Genomic DNA, 23,577 nt, shown 5'->3' with positions numbered 1-23,577 from the left:
TTGTCTTTGTAGCATTCAGCAGGCAGGTAGCAAGTCCTCAGGTTCCTTTGTCTTTCTGAAGAGCCTCAGCTACTTCAGGCCTGCCTTTTGATTAGTTATTTGCTTCTCCCCAGTAGACCTGGAACTATTTTTGTGTGAAAGATCATCAGATAAATTAGTAGCTATTGTACTGCTGTTTTCATTTACATAATCAATCTTCTTTTCTTCTGTTAAATTATTCATGAGTGCTTGTGTATTAATCATTGCAAGTTCTTCATCGGCAACCAGATCATTCTCAGACAGATGGACAGTTTCTCTCGATTTTCTACAGGGGGTGACATGACCAATATTCTGATTTGTATCTTTTGATGATTTTCTATGCTGTAAGCCCAAACTTCGTGGAGGCTGAAATGCTTTTTTTAAGGATGGAGAAATGATGGAACAGATTGGTGTCAGTGGTGGAGGGGCAGGTATGCAACCGAGGAAGTCCATCGCTTTCCTCTTTTTGCTGTTTCTGGGGTGGTCTTCATTAGTTGTAGCAGATGAAGGCGTTTTTGCTGACCCTTGTGCGACAAGTTTCATATTCGGTGTGCTAGTTGACAGAGGGCTTGGATGCTTTATTTCCATTTTAGAAGAGATCTAGTTAAAAAGAGATAAGTTTTATGTTGAATAGGATGTCCTATCATTAGCTTCCTCAATTACTTCCACAAAATGTGGCGGGGGAATTGATACAAAAATGCTATGTCATCACTCATGTCCAATTTAACTTTAGGTTGGTATCTTCTGATGGTGACTAATATTATTCTTTCAAATACTGATGCTTAATAATTACTGTTTACATGTACATTAAGACAGCACATTTACATTCTGTTTCTGAGATCTAAGTAAAATGTATGGGAATTTTTCTGTGCCAGATGTTAAGAAATCAAAGCTCTCATAAAAAGGAGTTGGTATTCTACTGCATTGGATATATCCTTAAAAGGTTGTTAAACAGGGAAAAATGAGGAAAAAAACTGAAGAAGAAAAGGGATAGAATATAGACCAAAAACCTTGAGGATAACAATACACACAGGGTAGACACTACACAGCAAATCCTTCAAACACATGCTTAATTTGAGAATGCCTTTAATGTCTCACTTGGTTAATATATTTAATAGACAGATATAAAGTAAACCTTTAGCTTTAAATATTAGCACTCTCTCTGAAATGGAAAAGGATGCCTTATAAGCTTAAATTTAGTGTCCAGGAATTGATCTCACATGAGGATGTTTCCACCTCCATCACAACTACTGGCAGGAAAAATTTTTGTTGGCTGCACTCAGTACTTCACATCAGGAACAACTTGCCACCAGCAGCCTTCACAGGAAACTTGAGGACTATTTAACACAATTTTTGTCAAGACTGCTATAAAATGTAAACATTTACTAGGTAGTAACTTTTCCCTTTTAAATCTTGGAAACAGCAAACAATATCTAGGAAAAAAAGACCAGGAGATAAATTCTCTAAACAAGGGTAGGAAGTGCAGAATGCCATGAAAGAAAAATACACACATCAAGATTTTTCCTTCCAGTGACATCCATGTCAGATAATCTTTACAGTGGGACCAAGAGGCAATAAATCATCTACAGGGAAAGGATGATGCATTTTACTCATATAAAATTCTGACTATTTAAAGTATGCTGTCAAAACACTGGCCACAACAGGAGGTTTTCATGTACTGCTTGGAGGGAGAATAGTCTCACAGCTCCTCCTGGGGAATAATCCTAAACCCACACACAGAGAAAGCTTTGAATCAGCTTGCATTGCCCTGAAAAGAACCTATGGAGTGGACTGAGAATAGGCATCATTCACAGCTATCAGTATAAAACATATCCGTACTGCCAGAATAAATCCCATATTAAATACCAGAATCTTACCAAACTTTTATCCTCTGCATAGAGGCCTGAGGTGCAGGAAGGAGAGGGGCGTTCCACGCCACATCTTTTAGGTAAACTGGGTGTAAGCGAGCAATTTCTTCGTAGCAAATTCATCAATTTACTTTCTGCGTCAGAGCAAAAGGAGTCCACGTTCTATAAAGAACAGATTACAATGCAGAAAGCTGTTTCAAACTGTGTAAGTACTATACGATCACAAACCAAGTATTTAGGATTATGATGAGAAAACAAAGTCCTACTAGAAGCTTATTTTATATCAAACCAACAACTTAGAAGACTGCTGTACTTCACATGGAGAGAAATATCATACCTTCCTTTTATTGTTAATAAGAAAAAAATCCTTTTGTATTTAAACTTGTTTTTCAGTAAGAAATGAGAATGCATGACCAGACATGCTACTTAGCACAGCTAGAAAATGGAAATAATAAATAAATAAATGAAACCAGCAATCTGACACTAAAGATGTTCAAGTGAGGAAGACAGTATATGTCAGCTTTTAAAAGGCTAGACCCAAACTGTCCATGACAGATTCCCTACTGACAGGTGCAACATTTTTGCTAGCCAGAGAAGATTCTGTTGCACATCCTGAAGAGAGTGTTGATTGAGCTGAATCAAAAAAAGCAAAAGACATTCAACAGGTGAATTGAGAGTCCTGAGAGTTGTCCAGGAAAAGTGTGTTAGCACCTTACTCCATCTCCTGCAAAATCCCCTCAAATTCAACATTACGTGCATTACTTGTTTTAAAGATTTATTAGTACTAACAAACTTTTGGTGAAGAATGCGATGCAGCAGTAACTAAAATTAATCATTAAGCTATGATTTAAGCTAAAATTTACCTCTATCATACTTCTCAGTTCATTAACCTTCTCTTGAAGATGGTTTTCCTTTGGACTGGCTGAGAATACAGAAAGATCTCCAGCCAACAGTATAGGAATTTCTGATCTGAATTCAGATTGCCACTGAAGGTTGCTTGCAGAAATGAATGAACAGCGGACAACTATATCTTCAATAGCAAAGTGTCTGAGATCCGCCCAGATCTTTACTGCCACCAAATTATAGCTTTCATCAGATAAGTACACCATAGTAGTGAAACCTAAAACAAAAAGTTTGGATTAAACTTCAAACCTTTAAATAAAGGTTGATTGCTGCAATTTGTATCTATAAGAAAATCACAGGGGTCTTGAAAGAGAATTGGTAAGTATAACGTGGCAGCCTATGTGCATGGTAACAGATGTTTGATGTTTCATTTATATTCTACACTATCTCCCTACTGATAACAGAAAAGTCTGTGTTCCAGTGCTTAAAAAACAATACTCCTGTGGTGCTTTTCCTTTTTATTCAGAAGATTATCCACCTGTCCCTACCCATGTGCTCCAGTGTCTGTGTTCCACTCATTCCTTGTCACTGTACACAAAAGAGGGAGCTCATGTACATGCACGATGCTACTTCTGCAGATGCTGAACATAAATGTGAGAACTTACTTACACCACTTATGGAAAAAAAATAAAGAAAAGCTCCTCTTGAGCTTGGATCCTTCCTTACTAAATTCTTCTTGAGCTAATAAGCAAAGAGTTTTTCTTTAGGAAAAGAGAATTATCTGCCAGCATATCATGGTGATGGGCTATATTAGCAGGTTTTCACAGGCCTGAGATGCAGGTACAACACCAAGATAATTTTGACTTTTGAAATAAAAAATGTAGTGCTTATTCAATAGGAGGACATGAATGTGGTCCACAACATACCTGTTCTGCTAACAGAAACTACGACTCCGACTAAATCGACTTCAGCACATGGTGGCTGAAAAGAAGGATCTAACAAACTGGTGAATTTTAGAGCCTTTCTTGGAAAGAAAATCTGTACCAGCATCTCCTGTGATACCTGAAGAAACAAAAAAATTTTAAGTTTTTATAACACACTTATGTACAACGCGATACATTTTAATGATACATCTTTATGCAGTTAAAGCACTTACTGGCAGTTGTAGATACTGAGTTTTCTTTGTTGCTGTTAATTGTATGTTAGTTGAGTCTGATCTTCCTTTGGACTGTGATGTTAACAGCTGGTACATTCTGTACCGACTGCCTTCCTTTAACAATGAACAAACATCTAGCAGTGGACGCCAGATACTCAGTATCACTCCTAACAATATCAGATTAAGATATATTAGCTGTGCAATACTAATTTGAAGGCTTTTAACAAAATAAATCCAACAACACTCCCTCCCATCCAAAAGCCCCAAAGCAAAACCCAAATAAAGCCTGAAACATTAACATGCAAGCTAGAATGCTGTTGGGAAACTTCAAATCTACCTGTTACGTTGGCCAGTTAACATGTTCAGATAAAAGTTATTCGTAAGTTTCTACATACTAACCTTTATGTTTTTCTTGCTTTCTGTAGTCTACTACACATAGTTTCCACACAGTACACACATCTCTTTTGGAGCAACCATTTTCTTCATGTTCTGCTGACTCTAAAGCCTTCTTGAATTCTTCCTGTATCTGAGTTTGCTTTTTATCATTCATCAACTGCCTGTAACCATTCAAAGCTTTTAATTGGTCTTCGCTGAGATATCCCTGTAACCAAGAGAAAGTGTATTCAGTATCTTTTTTTATTAATTAAAAAATAAATCCTGTCGAGGTTTTTAGATAGCCTCTTTCTCAAGTGTTCATCTGTTACAAGCGATTTCTTGTTCAAGTGATTCACTACTAGGACTTGAAACGAGGTATGTTAATGCTACAGTCTTGACTGGTACTCAGTTCTCTAAGTATTACATTACACACTGTTCTTATGTTTCGTGAGAAGCCTGCTTACGAGTGCATAAATATTCACTAAGGTGAATATTTAATATAACAGGCATGCTTGCCTGTTTCATAAGAAAGAAGAAATATTAGAAAAAAAAAACTCAGTAAGAAGAAGAGTTGCATCTCTCTGCAGGCTGCTGTCTTTGAGCTGGCAGTGTTTCACACTAAAATGCATCAGGAGTGTTACCCTTCTAACTAAGCCGCCAAGATCCAGATGCCTTCACGTGTAGCACCACAGATATGTGTAATGTTTTATCAAATAAAGTCACAGATTGTATGGCTTTATGACAGTCAAGGACCCTGACTTGCAAAACACAAGGCATGTATTTAATTTTTAACAACTGGCAGGGACTAGTCACTTGCATCTTTATTAATAAAGGCAAAACCACTTCAAAGTTGTGAAGATGATATAATAAAAGTTGTGACAATAAAATAAAAGTTGTGATGACAACAACAGTATAATAATTCAAACACTTCAGTGAACTGCATGCAAGAATAAGTGTGTGAAACTCAAGACATACAAGATGTATTCAGTTTTCATATATGCAAGACAAAGCAAAGTAATAAAATTACAAGTAACATTAGGTTTTAATTGTGCTGTATCCTGGGGTTTTGTATCAAGAGAAAATATCATTCTGTTTTGCAATCCAAGATATTACTAATCTATTTCAACAAGCCTTCGCTAAAATATTTTCAAAAATTTTAATCTTAATTTATTTAGCAATAAGCATGCTGTAGAAAATCTCAAAAGGCAGCCAAAATAAGTAATGATTTAATGGCTGATTTTAGCAGGAGGTACTGAATTGTAAATTATTCCACAAGCATTTCAAAATTAGCCCAGCAGGATCTACAGTTACCTCCATATAACCAGGATCAGATGCATTCTGAATTGCTTCATAAAGTTCTGCACCATCTTGCAAATTATGGATTTGCTGTCTTGTGACTATGCACGATCTTGATGTTCTTCTGTTGGTTCTCTCTGTTGAAAAAAAGCCATTATGTTAAGTATAACCAATATACTTTAAAAGTGAATGAAGACATAATTATGTAAGAAGCATGGTAGTACTTAGGCCTTGCCAGAATAAAAATACAAAACACTTCTGTATAGGAATATGTGTGTATATATATATCTTAGGAAAATACAAGCAGAAAAAAAAATTCTCATTCATTTAAATACAACGTAGATTAGAATATTATACAAACTTTGGGGAAGCCACTATCAGCCACTTAAGAGAGAGTGGAGACTTGATGGGCTGCCATGAAACTTCATCAATATTTGACCATATTTCCTGTATGTCTGTAACTTCCTCTCACACAGCAAAAAAGTCTCAAAGATACCAAGATCTGGGACAACAGGCCTGGTCACAGGCCTGCATGTGAAGCCTCCTTAGGACACCAGCTAAAAGCCCAGTTAACTTTAACTTAATGCTGCTAGCATTTCGATCAATTCCTTCAGTATAGTTTACCACTCAAACACAATGAGGTGACGGATATGTGGAAGTTCTTATCTGTGAAGTTATGAATTACAAAGCAACTTCAGATTTCAACTAAGAATTTGGGGGTGAGGGGGTTTAGGGTATGGCTTTAGTTGCCTTTTCCTTGTTATTTGTGAGGGGCTCCAGCTTCTGAGAAAGCAGTTGGAGAACATCTCAGTGCTACAGATCACCACGAGAAAGACTGATGGTAAGGGAGTAGCTATCTGGATTGTAGATACAACCCTGTGAAATCTGAACTGCACAGGCTACAGTTAGTGATGGAAACTTATCTGTTCCTGGACAAAACAATCAAAACACCAAACCAGAACCAACAAAAACTCCTCCAAAGAAACAGACCAGAGTATTAAGGCAGCTGGAATCTATAATCAGTGTGCCAAGAATCCTAAATACCCTACCTCATTCCAGTTTAGCTGAGTCAAACCCAAGGGGAAGCAAACATGTTTTTGGTGCAGCAGTGAGCTTCATGGAGCTGTAGCAATCAGCAGCCACTTGTGGCATTTATAGCAATAGCAGACCTGAAACTACTGCTAGAAATCACTAGCAGAGGTATGCAGTGTCATCCCATTACAGAGTCGGAAACTGGTTGAAGTGGAAAGGGACCTCTGGAGGTCCTTTTGGCCAAACCTTCTGCTCAAGCAGGGTCACCTATAGGAGGCTGCCCAAGACCATGTCTCCTGTGAACTTCTGAATATCTCCAAGGATGGAGATTTCACAACCTCTCTAGGCAACGCTGTCAGTCACCCTCAAGGTGAAAAAGGGTTTCTTGATCTCCAGAGGGAAGCTTCTGTGTTTCAGTTTGTGCCCATTGCCTCTGGTCCTGTCACTGAGCACCACTGAGAAAAGCCTGGCTCCATCTTCTTTAGACCCTCCCTTCAGGTATTTGTGTATGTTGATCAGATCCCCCCCGAGCCTTCTCTCCTCCAGGCTGCACAGTCCCAGCTCTCTCAGCATTTCCTCCTATGTCGGTTATTCCAATCCCTTAAGCATCTTCATGGCCCTTTGTTGGACTCTCCAGCATGTCCATGTCTCTCTTGTACCGGGGAGCTCAGAACTGGACATGGTACTGTAGGCATGGCCTTACCAATACTAAGCAGAGGAGAAGGATCACCTCCTTACACCTTCAACACTCCTCAACTTGTCCACCAGGACCCTCAGGGTCTTTTCCGCAAAGCTGCTTTCCAGCTGGGCAGCCCCAAGTGGGTACTGGTGGATGGGACTGTGCCTCCCCAGGTGCAAGATTTGCATTTCCCTTTGTTGAACTTCACGAGGTTCCCGTCAGCCCATTTCTCCAGCCTGTTGAGGTCCCTCTGGATGGCAGCACAATCCTCTAGTGTATTGGCCACTTGTCCTAATTTCATATCATCAGCGAACCTGCTGAGAGTACACTGCCTCATCGTCCAGATCATTAATGAGGATGTTAAAATAGGACTGGACCCAGTGTTGATCCCTGGACTACACACACACATTTACTGGCCTCCAAATAGACTTTGTGCCACTGATCACCACCCTGTGGGCCCAACCGTTCCACCAGTTTTCAATCCACCTGGCTGGCTGCTCATCTAGCCCATACTTCAGCTTCTCTAGGAGGATCTTAAGCGAGACAGTATCAAAAGCCTTACTGAAGTCAAGGCAGACAATATCCATTGCTCTCCCCTCATCTAGCCAAGCAAGTAATTTCATCACAGAAGGCTGTGAGGTTAGTCAAGCATTACTTCCCCTTGGTGAATCCCTGCTGGCTACTGCCAATTACTTTCTTGTCCTTTATGTACCCGGAAATCATTTCCAGGATTAGTTGTTCCATCACCTTCTTAGGGATCAGGGTAAAGCTAACTGGCCTGTAGTTAGTTCTCTGGGTTCTCCTTCCTTTCCTTTTTGGAAGACAGGAGACACGTTTGTTTTCTTCCAGTCTTCAGGCACCTCTACCAATCACCATGATCATTCAAAGAGGATCAAGAGCAGCCTTACAAAGATATCACCCAGCTCCGTCAGCACTTGTGGGTTCATGCCATTACTGGCCATGGACCTATGTCTCGTTTGTGTAAGTATTCTCTAACTTGATCCTCTTCCACCAAGGGTATGACTTCCTTGCTCCACTTTCCCCTGGTCTCCATGGCCTGGGAATGCTGAAGGCTGGTATTGCTAGTTAAGGCTGAGGTGAAAAAGGCATTCAGTAACTCAGCCTTCTCCACGTCCTGTGTCACCAGGGTCCCTGTCCCATTTAGCAGCTCCACTGACCTCAGTATCTCTACAGTCCCACAATGCTTGTGAGGAAAGAGGCTCGGTGCTCAGGTCTACTGAGATACATCCTAAGCAGCGTCCAACTCTGGGTGAAATATTACAGTGTCAGGTCTTTGAAGAGAATGGAATTAACAATTCTACAATTTTGTAGCACTTCCCTGAGCATCATCTCACTGGTAATTTTTTAGTAGCCTGGCTACCAATATATTCAGGAAGAGGTTCCTAGATAGCTGCAAAGCCAAGCAAGTAAGCATTAACTCTTTTGTACTGAAAGATCTTGATACGTACGAAGTAAAAAACCTAAACCAATACAACACAAACCCAACAACAAACAACCCAACACCCTATCTCTGCTTTTCTGTCACCAGAGAAATTTTTGCCAGTTTCTTTAAACTGTTCTGTAAATGCCAAAGAAGTTTTTGTGTTCCTATTACACGCTCTGAAATAATGAAAGCTTTACCTTCATGTTTTTCATATTCTGCTTGGATTTTTGCAAACAGAGCTTCCAGTTTCTTTTGTTGATCCTCTGCATGCTTGGCAGCTTCCCTTTCTTCAGCTCGGCTGTTACGAAACACATATGACCCAGCTGATGTCTTTTCCATCCACTGAAATAAAAAGATTCAAACAAAAAACAGCCCTTTTAGAAATGTTTAAATCTCATCCAGCTTCCTTCTAATACTCACTGTTAAGTAAAAATGCTTTAAAAAATGAACAGGCAGTAGATTGTAAGTAGATGAGGGGCAAAAGTCCACAGCATTGGTTGATAAATATTCATGTTAAAGATACACAGACAGAATGAAGCAGTAGTCAAAACTGCATGATTTAACAGATGAAGAAACCATAACTTATAGTAATAGGTATCAATGACATAATTTAGAAGATAGCTGGATCCCACTGCTAGATACATTAAGATTCCATCAAACTCAATGCTTAAAAATATACCAGATCTGCATTCTATCCAATTTATCTTTCCACATCAACTATACCATCTTTTTTAACATGCTAGTTTAGATTCTGTGAAAGAACTACGATGTTCTTGCAGATGCTCTTAAACTTTTTCTGCTATAATTGGTTCCATAGGACTACAGTCTTGTCCACAACCCTGCCAGAACTAGCTTGCCTGATTTGAAGAGACAGGTGAGCCAAACAAAGAGGTCACTGCTGCTGTAAGTGGTGCCTTCCCTTCCTCTTTGCTGCACAGTCCCATCTTCTCCCTTGCACTGACTCTAGCACATATCTGACCTCATCAGACCACATCAGTTTGTTAATTCAATAGACAGCAGTTTGGTTTATTGTTGTTGGTGGTTTTTTTAAATTATTATTATTAGTTGCTCACTCCTGGTTTAGTGAATTAAATTAGTTAAGCAACAGGATCGGGGGAGCTCCAGGTTTAGCATAGAGAAACAGCAGGAGTATACTGACAGAAGGATGAGGAAGGGTTGAAGGACTGATCCTTGAGAGGCAGTGAATTGTTGAAATAGGCTCTGCCTGCCTCATTAACTGCATGACATGTATTTCCTGCACTATTCACAGTTTGACACCTTTAATTAGGGTTACTGTGATTCCTACACGCCTTGGCTCTTGGAGTAAAAGGAGACAGACAGCCCAAGTCTTTCTATAATTTTGGTATGTTTGAGCAAGAGTCTCAGTGTTTAAAAAAGAAAAAAAAAAAATCTACATCAACACATCAATCTCTTGATATAGTGAGATATAAAGCACCATTTTCCTCCCCAGCCTGGAAGCCATTTACTGTGATGCGGTTACAGATTACAGTCCCCTTTCTGGGACCTAAATAAATGTTAGTTCTATCAGACAGTTCACGTAGTAAGTGCTGCCATTTCCTCTATTAAAGTACTGATCTAAATATCAAAGTAATGATCCAAACCAAATATTGCTATTATCTTTGCAGAATTCATTCTATATCAAGCAACAGTTATACAACACTTTAGAAAGAAAGCAATGAAAAAAAAACCCTCCCTATATGTACATATCAAGTGTAACATACTGAGAAAAGTTAACAAAATCTCAAAATTGTATCCCAGTTAAACTGTTATCATTAAGAGGATTGATTACTAACAAAATATTGTTTCTTCTTGTAGTTGGTATTGTTATAAAAGCAAGTAGTTACAGTGAAGCCTGACCATATTTAAAATGTCTGGATATCAAGTGGTGTTTAAAAGATCGTCATTCTATTTTACACCATGATCACATTGTCTTTTCAGTACTATTTTTAAATAATAGATCTTACACATATAAGAAAAAGTAATCTTACTAATGGTTATAGATAATTAACTTCTTTGCAGGGATATATATGTTAATAATCAAAAAAATTGGGTTTCACTTCTACTTGGGAGTTGTTTTAAAGGAGAAAAAAATATTGACAGTTACAAAGTGCTGTGCTTTTTAGATTACAGAACTGAAATTCAATTATTTCTGGCTTTTTAAAGCTGAAAGCAAATCCAACCAGAAGATACTGAGCTCAAACTCAAATTCTTCTTACAGCAGGATACTCCAGTCCTGAAATATTAAATACATGCAACACTGCAAGAACCACTCCTGTTCATTTTACACATAATAGTACGTTTTCTTGAATTTTTTAGCTCTCTATATTATGTCTGATTGGAGGAATGATATAGCAATAAACTAATATAATTTAGATCTCACAGAACCTATTAGATTCATAAAATACTTATACCATACCTGAATAGGATAAGTTCTTTGAATAACTACATCAATACACCCCACTGCACCACCCTCACTGTAAAGCGATGACAAAGGCAAAGGAAAAGGTCTGGGATCCCGATGAAATCCTAGTTTTGCATGCCATCGTGCACATCGAGTGCTGTTCGCTGAAATCTGAATAAGTTAAATGTTGAATGATAAACTGTGACTGGTAGGTTAAAAAGATAGATCTAACTTATTATATCTAGAGGAAAGACTATTTTCACACTGACCTCACTAAGAATATCACATTTTTGCACCTGAACATATTACATTTTAATTTCAAGGTTTCTCTTCACATTGAAGAACGTATTTTAAACAGGAACTAAAAAGTTGATGAGTTAAAATTCTCTAGGAAATGAGCATCTATGAGACAAGCCATTGCTTTTACCAGAGGAGCAAAATTTTTATGCTGAAACTTCACCCAGTACTTTAACTGCCCTCAAACAAATCAAGACCCTCCCCCCCAAGCCCACCCTCTGATGATCTGTTTTTTTCCCCCCCCATTCTTCCTCCAACTTCCATATTGTCTGTGATGGATAAATACTTTTTGTAACTTGGTGCTTAACCAAATTAAAGAGCTGGAACTGTCAAAACACGCAGCAAAACTTGGCAGAATTGTGTATTATAAGCTTCTCTTCAACCTATTGAACAGCATCAGCTACCTTGTGTCATGTCTTACAAATCTGGTTATTAAATTTCAATTTGTCAATCTGTTTATAAAGCCCTGTCAAACCTTTTTCTGTTTACAAAACGTGGCTCAACGAAATAGTATCTATCACATCTTTCGGTCACATCCAGTCAAGCTGAACTAATATTTTGTTTTACCTTTAACATAAGGGAATCTGGGGCTTCCAGTGGCGTACATCCATTTTGAGAGCCAACAAGTTCTGCTCCGTGCACTATGATCTTCTGACCAACAGTCAGCCTTCTTCTATGTAAGAAAGCTTTGAGAGGTGGATCCAGAAGAGCTCTAATCCCATACCAGCCATCAGTAACTTCAATTATTGCTGCTGCTTTTTTACTTTCCACATTCTTATTGCTACTGCTAGGAGATACAACAGCGTTTAGCGATATGATTTTAGAAATACACAGTACAAGTGTTTTACCTGCCGCATCATCTCTTTCTGTTATTTTTTTGATTGCTGATCGCTTACTTCTATCAACTTCCAAATCATACCTACAAAAAAGAATTCATGATGCTTTGTTATAGCTAACAAAATCCATCACATTGATTAAGCAATAGTTTGCTACAATTACTTTTATGGAAAAACAATCTATGTGACTAAGTACCACTGTAGCAAAGCAAACGTTATCTAAATTTTTGTAAACAACATGCACTACATTTTTAATATTGATATGCATAGATTTAACAATATAAGCATTCTGATAAACAGCAAATGCAAGGTAGAGGTGCTTATTTTGTAATATTATGAATTAGAAAGCACACAGTATCACAAATTACAACTTGAAATACATTGCTATACACGTACCTATATTTCAACTGCAACAGCACTGTTTCTGGTGTCAAACATCTGTTCGCAAATTCATGTGGAAAAGACACTTCCATGGCTGCCAATTTCCATACAATCCATCTATAGTGATTGTAAACCCAGGCCTCTGTTATTAGCTTGGGATCCACACCAGGAGTGTCACAGAGGGCTCTGCAGATAAATTGTTAATAAATTAACATGAAATACACTATAAGTTTTTACTTGCCTATTTCTTCCCATAGCTTTGTGTTCAGTGGATGTACATACGCAACATTAACAAAGGAGTATTTATTACAGTGAAAACAGGTTACATTCCATAACCTGATACGGTTATTGTCTGAATATTGAAGTTTTGTCCTCACTCTGGCAGCATGCATGTGCATACATGCATGTGTTCTTGAAATTAAGACTTTAGAGCCTAGCAGTAGCTCCAGGGGCATGCTCTGCTTCATGCAGTTATGCACATAGCATGGAGGGTAAGAGGTGTGCTCTATTCCCTTTCAGCCCTGGAATTTCCCCTATTTGCTTGATGAGTTCCAATCCATCTCCCTCTACTTCACAGTTTCTAGACTTGTGGTTTGGGTGTTTTGTGTGTGTTTGGTTTTTTTTTTTTAAGCATGCATGCAGGCAACACATTTCAAAGAACTTTCAGTTTCTACTGAAGAACTTTCTTTTCTCCATTGAGTGACTGCTCAAATGGACTTTCATTCTGTGTGGAGTCCAAGCTGTACCACTATGACCTGCATAAGATGGGTTGGAAACATCTATTTTTTTCTAGCTTTCACAGTCACTTAGGAAGGTCATTTCCTTTAAGGAGGAAGAGAAAGAATTAGACCAGAGATTCAAATAGCTAAGCCATTAGACTTCTTAGAACACAAGATACGTCCTGTCAAAAAGTCAATTTCAAACTTGTCAGAAAACCTCATGAAGATTTTAAGGAACTGTATTGCAGTTGGGTGAACAAAAGAAACAATTTAAAAGCCAAAAAGTCATATACAGGAAGAAAAGGAGCAGGCGTGACCATCAAATTAATTATTAGTACATTAGAAGAGAGAAAAGCAATCTCAAACTTTAGGAGATTCTCTGTGATCTTTTATGAAGAATAATGCAATTCAGGAGTTAAAGACAGAATTCAGTTCAAGATTAAGATCCTAAATACAGATGACTAAATGAAGACATTATATATTCTAGTTGATAGAGATTCAGTTAATATGCTTAAAGGGATAGAAAGACTGATTCAGCTGACCAACCAGTAAGTATTTATTCTCAACCATATGCTTTAACATATAACAAATCCGGAAAAGATACAGGAACTAAAGGCAACCTCTTGGAGAACAATCGCTACAAATTGCTGGAGAGGCTATCTGGTATTCAGGTCAGAGTGACACTGCCACACAGAGCAGGTTCTGACACCAGAACCACCGTGGTGACTCTAGGATATAGAATAACCCAGAATGTATGTTGGCGGTTTCTCTCTTTTGTTTCTGAAAAATGAATGTGGGGAACACCATATAGCTGCTGGTCTGACCACAGAATGAGAAGCGCATCTGAAAGTGATTATTAAGACAAGCTGCCTCTGGAATAAGAAGTTGGACTGCCTAAAAAGCCCAATATTTGGCACATCTAGGCATAAGTTGTTTTATGCAAATACTGTAATACTTTTCCCATTCACAGGAAAATTGTATGACATTAATCAAGATTGCAGCAGATTGCAAACATGCTGATCCAGAGTTGGATGCTTTGTTGCCAGAGATCTACTGCTTCTTGCCAAAAGCAACCTCAAACCTCATATTTCCTATTAATTTGTGTAGTGGCTTTGCTTGCCAGCCTAGACATAGCAATTTGACACGGGAAAAGTGAACAGCCTGCTTTCTAAAATGCATGCAACTCCAGAACACTGACATGTAGGCAAGAGGCCCTGCATCGTAACTCACATGGGTGAACAATCCAGACAATCTTTTATGCATCTGCATAAATCCTTTGTAGGAACATTCCATCTAGCAAGGTATATCCCCAAAACATTCAACAGTTGTGTCATCACTGAAATGCAGAAATCAAGGATGGTATTGCTAATAGCAAAATACTTGCCAAATGGGGGGAGGAAACAGACAAGTAACAAGTTCTGTTAAATTTTGCATACTCTGCATCTGAGTGACAACATAAATGCATATGCCTACATATGATGCCACAGGGTGCAAAATGGAACTGGGGGAGCATTAGCTCTGCCTTACAGTATTTGGAAAAAAGACACAATCAATTTTAAGGACTGCTCTGAGACTGACTTAGTCTACTGTCAAACAGAGTCTCGGTAACTTCCAGAGCAGCACACAAAAATTCTTAGAAGCCATTTCTAAATAAGTGAAAGACAAGAGGGTGATTTGAAACAGCCAACACAGATTTACTAAGAGCAAATCATGCCTATACCAACCCAATTGATTTCTATGATGAAGTAACTGGTGCTGTGGGCAAGGGGAGGGCAGTAGATGTTGCATATGTTAGCAATGACAATTTCTTACAGCCTCTTTAAAACAAAATTGGTATGATACGGGATGGATAAGTAGATAGTGTGGAAATTTGAGGAAATGGTTGATAAACTGGGGGGCAGGGTTGCTATTTAAAGGGCCCTGGACAGGCTGGAGGAAAAGCTAGCAGGAATCTCATGCAATTCAACAAAAGCCAAGTCTTGCACCAGCAATGGAACAACCTCCTGCAACAGTAACAGTCTGGCCTGTCTGGAAAGCAGCTTTGCTGAAAAGGGTCCACAGTCCTGGTGGACAGCAAGATGACCATGAGGCAGCAATGTGTCCTTGCAAAAACAAGCACAAAAACATCCTGGGCTATATTATGAGCAAAGCCAGGAAGACAGTGATCCTTCCTCTCTCTTCAGCACATGAGAGACTGCACCTGAAGTTTCTGTCCAGCTTTGGATTCACCAGGACATACTGCAGCTAACCCTGCAGAGGGCCACCAACGTGATGCCCCGTGCTCTCGCAGGCTAAGCACATGACATACAAGTGAAGAGAGCTGGGTTTGTCTGAATTTAAGAGAGAAGGCAGAGACTTTATTGCTGTCTACAACTACCTGACTGGAGGATTCAGAGAAGATAGGGACAGACTATTCTCAGAAGCACACAACAATAGGATGACAGGCAACAGATACAAGCTGGAATGTGGAAAATTCTAATTGGAGATAACGGTGGGGGTTTTTTTGTTTTGTGGCTTTTTTTTTATTTTATTTTTTAAACCATGAGAGTGGTCAACTGGCACAGGCTGTTCAGAAAGGTTGTGGAATCTCTGCCCTTGGAGGTGTTCAAGACTCAGCAAGACAAGTCCCTGAGTAATTAATCTAATTCAAACTGTGTTGAACAGGGGCTTGGACTGGATGACTGCCAGCAGTCCCTTCCAACTTAAACTGTTCTATGATTCTTTGAACTCCAGCACTTGGTTGATCTTCACTGAGTAATTGTTGGCTATGGACACATAACATCTCCAGTTCTCCCAAGACAAACAAATATTGTTGACACCAAAAGCATTTCCCAAAGTCAGGGCAATGACTTTGGCATCAAAAATGTTTCTCAAAGTCATGTGGGAGAAGATATTAATGATGCTTGCTCTGCAAGAGCAGAAAGTTGTTTTTTTTTTAATGAGGAAGTACAGATCACAACGTGGAAGTACACATCTTGTAACTAGTCAATTTTCCCATATTGGATTACCAGCACCAACTTCAACAACTCAAACTTTCAAATAAAAGCAGTCCTTGAGCTTGGAACAGACCTATCTCTGTCGCACTTCGGTACTGGGAAGCAAACGTTGCAAACCTCTTGAATTCTGATACTACATAGGCTGGCAATGCGTGCTTGACTACAAATACTACTCAGATACAGGTCTCTGCCTTGAGTATTTGTGTGAATGCCTACCAACAGTGATACTGCCTTGAAAAAAAGAGCATCTGAAATTTATGGAGGAAGTCAGAAAATAATGGTTAAGTATTTTCTGAAGTTTTGCTGGAACAATGCTACACTGGTAGTTCCTTGTTCTGTTGCACATGCTTTTGATGAAGTTATAATGTACAAACTTGCTTACAGTAAAACAAACCATAATTTTTCTGAAAGTGTTTAGGACAAACGCACTCAAGACATACACCTTTTTTTCAGCTCATCTTAAGTGACCTACAAAAGGAGGGATAGAAGGACCAGGAAGAGTGCAAGAGCAAGGGTTGTTTGTGCACTTTTTTTTTCCTCTCTTCTTACATATACGCAAAAGAAGCTTGAATGAATCAACAAGTTTTACTACTGAAGTCTTGGCTTCCTTCAAACCATAGGACAGCTTTAAAAAATTATATTGAAAATTATATTGGTCCAATTTTGTTCAATATATTCATTAATGACCTAGATGAGGGGACAGAGTGTATCCTCAGCAAGTTTGCTGATGATACCAAGCTGGGAGGGGTGGCCGACACTCCAGAGGGCCATGCTGCCATCCAGCGTGACCTGGACAGGCTGGAGAGCTGGGCAGAGAAGAACCTAATGAGGTTCAACAAAAGCAAGTGTAGGGTCCTGCACTTGGGAAGGAAGAATGCCAAACACCAGTATATGTTAGGGGCGGACATGCTGGGAAGCAGCTCTGAGGAGAAGGATCTGGGGGTCCTAGTAGACAGCAAATTATCCATGAGCCAGCAGTGTGCCCTTGTCGCCAAGAAGGCCAATGGCATCCTGGGCTGCATAGGGAAGAGTGTGGCCAGTAGGTCGAGGGAGGTCATTCTCCCCCTCTACTCTGCACTGGTGAGGCCACAACTGGAGTACTGTGTCCAGTTTTGGGCTCCCCAGTTCAAGAGGGACAGGGAACTGCTGGAGCGAGTCCAGCGTAGGGCAACCAAGATGATTATGGGACTGGAGCACCTCCCTTATGAGGAAAGGCTGAGAGAGCTGGGACTCTTTAGCCTGGAGAAGAAAAGGTTGAGGGGGGACCTGATTAATGTTTACAAGTATCTAAAGGGTGGGTTTAAGGAGGACAGAGCCAGGCTCTTTTCAATGGTTCCCAGCGACAGGACAAGGGGCAATGGGCACAAGCTAGAACATAGGAAGTTCCGTTCAAATACACAGAAAAACTTCTTTACGGTGAGGGTGACAGAGCACTGGAACAGGCTGCCCAGGGAGGTTGTGGGGTCCCCTTCTCTGGAGATTTTCAAGACCCGCCTGGATGCAGCCCTGAGGGATGTGCTTTAGGTAATCCTGCTCTAGCAGGGGAGTTGGACTAGATGATCTCTAGAGGTCCCTTCCAACTCTGAAGATTCCGTAAGATTCCGTGAAAACACATTTTCAGCCCTGTCCTGCCAAAGAAGTCCTAAGCACCTCCCCAATCAACGTTCATTCCCATCAATAAGCTTTAGAACCCAACAGAAATAAATCCTTTTCCACTTGAAAAAAAATAATAATCAAAACCTATTCATGGTAACTAAACAAAATGGTAGAGTGCTGAATTAGCAGAAAATAGTTATATTTTTCTAGACTATTTACACTGTTGAAGAATCCCCAGAAATTTTCTAAATTGACTTGTATGCTTTCTTTAGCGGTCAGTGAAGATCACTAACATTAGTCTACACAGTAAATTTACAATCCTGCAATATCTTTATTTAGGCTGACAGAGATGTAATAAAACTGCAGAGTAAAAAAGTAGTCAGAGGTTTTGAGAGATCACAAGGATTTATTCTAGGAGATAAAAGAATCACTAACTAATAAATAGCATACTTGCCTCAAGTACATAAGTAATAGTACCTGTAAAACTCCTTTTTTCCAGCTTTTCCCTCATCTGTAGGTATTAGCCATCCTCCATCAGCAAGCTGTATTCCATTTCCAGCTAATAAATACTCCTTACTGAAAAACTCTTTGATGAGAAACTGGAAAGATTCCGCATTTGTGCTGTTAACTTGTATGCAATGTTTTGAAACACCGTATGTATAAAGCTGCAAAAAATTAGATGAAAAAGACAAAATAATGACAATACAGAAAGAATGTGGCTAAGAGTTTTTGTATCTAATGTTATAAATTCAAATAAAATATTTCCTTGAGGTTGAGAGAGCTTTTGTCTGACCTTGTCATTTTGTATGTAATCTAAGCAGAATGGAGGAATTCCGAGCAGTATTTTAGCAGAATAGCAGCATCACAGTGTGCTTTACAAGTGTTTAAAAAAATTCAGTAGGTTTTGTATCTTCACTGTACCAAAAGCAAGAGGCTTTTGATAGAGACTTACCTAAGCTTAAATTTTAACTGTTACCTTAAAAAGCTCTTCATACAGGTTAAAAGTCAATAGTAGCTATAATTGGTGGATTTTTTTCCTTGTTTGATGCTTCTCTTGTTTGATTATAACACTACAGAGACATTTATGACCCTTATAATTTGGAATAGTCTTAAAAACCTGTGGATATGCAAAGCTACTTAAAAACTGTAGAAACCAGTGTAACAGCTACTGTAAATACTTATAACTGAAGAATGTATCTGTTCAAAAGCTACTGAGTTTTTGTTTGCTTGTCTTAAGGAACAGATCCTGGGAAAGACACACAATAAAAAGACATCAATATACCTCTTCTGTAGAATAAAACCTAGGAGATTTCTCTTCTACTGCAGTTGTCAGAGAGATTCGATTTCTTGCAGATGTTTTAATGACATAAAGACTGCCTGGCTGCGAGCTAATATTTTGCCTATATTTCTTTTTAATTCTCATTTCCTGCAGATCTCTGGCACAGCGGAGATTTGTCACCATCTTGATCATAGCTGCAGAAAAAAACAAAACACCAAGCAACCCAAAACATCAAAACCTTTTTACGTCATATATTGACTTAAGATATACAGTCACGCTATAAAAGCAGACTCAGATAAGCATATTTTCTAAGCCACTTTGCAGATTTTTAGAAACTGCAACAGTAAATATTCGAAGTTTCATGCATTTAAAAAGCAGTGTTTACTGAAGACATTTGAATAATACTTAGATGAAATGAATATGAGTACGTAAGTCCCTGAACTAAACTTAAATCCATGTATTCTTCTCATCCGACTGAACTCTATCTTCATAGAAAACTCCAAATGAACAGAAATTAATTCATGATGGCTACAAAGTCAGTAATCCCGAGATTTTGACCTGTAAGTACAGGATCTAATTCTGCAAATGTTCATGCACCTGTTCAAACATACACCATGAGTCCTTCTAAAAAAATCCAGATTATTTGATTGTAATTGTTACAGAAATTATACACGCTGGAACAGTCAAGAGAGCTTAGAAGGCACAAGCCCACATGCTGAAGTCAAACAGTTGAGCATTTAAACTCTGCCTCTTTGAAAATGACACAATTGGCCTGTTAGATAGTTAACCCTACATTTTAATTAGAAAACAGAATGAAAACAAGCTCTGTAAAAGTGAATGAAATATAGCAAGGCTAGTCTTTAAGGTTCCTAGAATATTTTACTTAATAGGTATAGAAAATCAAGTATCAAATGAAACATAAACCTTCTTGTTTCTGAAGCACTGTGTGAAAACAAATTTGTCGTGTTATTAATTAACTTTGGAGATGAATTGCATATGCTTTATAGGAGTGCAATATAAAGTATTAGGAAAATAATTATTTCCTAATTTTCCTGCCCAAAAAAAAAGCTTAAAAAGAAGCTTCTTTTTATTTAAAAAAGAAGGCTGGCAGAATATGCAAAACCCTTATATAGGTTCACTTCTGATACTTAGTATTCACAATAGTTAAATGATCAAACTCTGAAAATACCTAAATCACCATTTTCTAGGTTAGCGTCTGCTGCATGCTGGATGCAAGACTGGCGATCTTGAGGTTCAGCAACATTTTGTTCAGTTGTGATCGGATTTAATTCTGTCTCTTCAGTCATGTTTTTGCTGATTGGTGAGTCACATCTTTTGCTGCTGCCTTGTTCACCTGTAGCAAATGCCAGCTTGGTTTTGAAGGGTGGAATAAAAGTTTTAGCAGTTTTGCCAGGTTTGTACAAACTTCTTGTTTCTTCACTCTCTTTTGCTGAGGCCTTACACGGAGTAGAAACCACTGAAGTACCATTTGAAGACTGCCTTAGCGCACAATGCTGAAAAATGGCCGGTTTAGATTTGAATCCTTTGAAGTCTTGATCTGGTAGAGTAAGGGTAGGATTCCTGACTTCTTGTCGTTCTTTAGTAGCCCTACAGAGATGAAAAACATTTAAACATACAGGTTTCAGCTTCCTGACAAAAATAATTGTCAGGATTTTTATATTCTTAATTTAGTAATACAACTTTCAACGCTATGTCAATAAAAAGACAAAATATCAGTCTTTGACATTTTAAAAACTCAATACTTAATTTCTATCTATCGAGAAAAGAGAAATACAAGTGTAAAAGTTGTTTAGCATCTCACTGGTCTACTGCAGCAATGTGTTACATGGTAATTTAATATGTTTATTTTGAAAAAAATATTATTAGTCTTTATAAAGTTGGGTAGCAAATTATTACCGTATATTTTTAAAAAGTTGCAAAGGCTTGAGAGGTTTTAAAAAATTTAGAAGAACTCTAAAATGTATTATAAATTTCTCACCCAAAAGGTTCACAAGTTATGGGTTTTAAAGGAACATGGTACATAAATTTTCTTCTGTCTTTGAAAATGCCTGTAGGATAATTAGAAAAAAAGTTTGAAATGGTATGTTATATGGATAGATATTTACAGCACATGTTTTTTCTATATTGATGTTATAAATACATAGAAAAGTTCCCAGCGTGGATTTAAACAGCTTTGTTCTCCCCACCCCCCGCAATAAAATCTTTGTATAAAGCATCTTCACACTAGTTGCAGTCAGATCTAAAGGACAAGTGACCACAATGCCGAACTCTCAAAAGGTCCTATTTGTGAGCCTGCAAGATGTTGATGGTTGGACTCGATGATCTGAAAGGTCCCTTCCAACCTAGACAATTCTGTGATTCTATGTTTTCAAGCTCCTGAAAGGGAAATGTTTATCACATACTTAATTCCACATAGGCTCACTATTCAATTTAGAACTCTTTAGCAACCTTTTTTTTTTTTTAAAGTTACAACAGAAAAGGGCACATTTGCACAAACTCCTCCTTCCATCATTGAAGGACGTGGTTATCTTGGAATTATCAACATAACTAAATCATGCCTGCATGGAATTTAAACTCATTTGTGCTATGCCCTGAGGCTGCAAAGAGGAAGTTTCATATGAGAAGTCATATATATTAAGATGCCACATGTTCTAGAAGTCAGAGGCAAGACTGTACCGGAGATTAGAACTGTTTTCAGTTGTTCCACCAAAGAATAACACCGTTCAGATCCTGCTGCAGGGTAGGATAATATTTACGTATGAAGAGTATAAAATTATTCTCTGGCAGCAACTTACAAATTTCATTTAAGACTTTCTTTAAATCATTTGGTTTATACTTAGAACAAATTAAGAACAGCATTCAGGAACCAATATACTGGTTAAACCAATACATTCGATGAACCCTTCTACTGAAGCCTGGGTGAGAGCATGCAGTGCTTAGAAAGAACAAGTTCCTTAAAGAACACACCTTATCTCATAACCAAAAGCTGTAGCCAAAATAACATTATCTTAATACCCTAACTACAAACTAGCTTCACATAAAGCATCAGCTCAGACTTTAAAACCTTGATTTCACTTTCATAAGCCTCCATATTACTGACTCAAAATATTAAAAGCATCTGTAATGTAGACATCTATCAGTCAGTATATTCTTCACAAATTATTACATGATGATATTACAAGTACCTTCTCATTTCCCTGTAGATACAGGTTTTAATTGAGAAGTTACAGATCAATAAAATATATTCTTCCTACTGAGACTAGAATTCATGAGATTTAGGATTGTGAGAAACGGGATAAATTCCTACTGAGCTGGAAATTAAAACAGCTCTCGCAGAAGTACTACACTGTAATATATTTAGATTCTACACAATAAGGCATGCCATTAATCATGTGATTTCAAGTCAGCAGAGACCTTACCATAGCAGCTTCCCTGAATTTCCATGACTATATTGATAGAAGCAGCAATTGAGCAATCTTACTACATGTTAGTTTACTGGAAATTGAAGAATTCTAAAACTAACAACAGACATCAGATTACTGCTCAGAACACAAGATGACTAAAATTACCATCAGGGGTGCTTTTTGAAGCTTTCAAAGACCTGGGGGGATTCTTTGTTCTGTTAAATTCAAGCAGTAGCTGTCTTTTAATTGGAGGTTCTCCTAGGATAAAAACACAGATTTTTAAAAGTGATGTTCCATTTAAGTTCAGTTTCTTACCAATACTGTATAACTTAATTATAATTTCTAAATAAAACATTCAAGAAGTCAGAGCAAGCAGAATTAGCAAGTTTTCACGTCACATTTCAAGTCAATACACATCTGTATTCAATAGCCTTTTTGAACAGAGCTACTTCAACACAATTTGCAAGTTTCTTCTGTACAGAATGACTGCATATTGTGTTACTAAGAATGATTTCAAGACTCTATATAATGAAGTCTGTTGCAGAATCTTTTTGAGGTCAGTAGGTCTGTTCTGTCCAAATCAAAATTTGTGAGCCTTAAGTTATCAAACATACTCAAGACAGTCTGCCTCAAAGTGCACCACAGTGGACTTCAGCAGCACAGCTCACCTGCATCTTCTTTTGTACTTTCAGTAATCAGAGTCCCTACAGAATTCTAAAAGAGCATGTAACACATCTTTTACAGAAACTGTAACAAAGGATATGGTTCAGCTGTGTCACAGCTGATTCAGGTTGGACTGAGGGAGTGCTATCTGCCTTTTCACACCTACCCAAACTTCCCTGCACCAGCCTGCCCAACCTTTCTACCTGAACTTGTGCAGCGAGGCAACCCCTCTGTTGCCATCTACCCTTCCCT

At 38.3% G+C, this 23,577-nt stretch overlaps 1 protein-coding gene across 1 annotated transcript in view; it reads right to left on the bottom strand.

The window, feature by feature from the left end:
- Window positions 1–69: 69 nt before the first annotated feature.
- Window positions 70–23,577, bottom strand: part of BRCA2 (BRCA2 DNA repair associated) — a 43,188-nt gene continuing 19,680 nt past the window's right edge. Inside the window, exons 12-27 of the mRNA XM_063354694.1 lie at window positions 22,828–22,920; window positions 21,237–21,306; window positions 20,427–20,845; window positions 19,241–19,431; window positions 18,436–18,623; window positions 12,663–12,833; window positions 11,998–12,349; window positions 11,149–11,304; window positions 8,909–9,053; window positions 5,572–5,693; window positions 4,285–4,486; window positions 3,886–4,052; window positions 3,656–3,791; window positions 2,750–3,006; window positions 1,896–2,048; window positions 70–618 (exon numbers count right to left, since the gene is read on the bottom strand). Of these exons, the coding sequence (XP_063210764.1) occupies window positions 70–618; window positions 1,896–2,048; window positions 2,750–3,006; window positions 3,656–3,791; window positions 3,886–4,052; window positions 4,285–4,486; window positions 5,572–5,693; window positions 8,909–9,053; window positions 11,149–11,304; window positions 11,998–12,349; window positions 12,663–12,833; window positions 18,436–18,623; window positions 19,241–19,431; window positions 20,427–20,845; window positions 21,237–21,306; window positions 22,828–22,920 (3,371 nt within the window). The remainder of the gene's footprint in view (window positions 619–1,895; window positions 2,049–2,749; window positions 3,007–3,655; window positions 3,792–3,885; window positions 4,053–4,284; window positions 4,487–5,571; window positions 5,694–8,908; window positions 9,054–11,148; window positions 11,305–11,997; window positions 12,350–12,662; window positions 12,834–18,435; window positions 18,624–19,240; window positions 19,432–20,426; window positions 20,846–21,236; window positions 21,307–22,827; window positions 22,921–23,577) is intronic.

The sequence above is a fragment of the Chroicocephalus ridibundus genome, chromosome 1 (assembly GCF_963924245.1).
Source record: "Chroicocephalus ridibundus chromosome 1, bChrRid1.1, whole genome shotgun sequence".
NCBI classification, from domain to species: domain Eukaryota; kingdom Metazoa; phylum Chordata; class Aves; order Charadriiformes; family Laridae; genus Chroicocephalus; species Chroicocephalus ridibundus.
The sequence above is the reverse complement of the archived record's forward strand: the minus strand, read 5'-3'. Positions and strand labels throughout refer to the sequence as shown.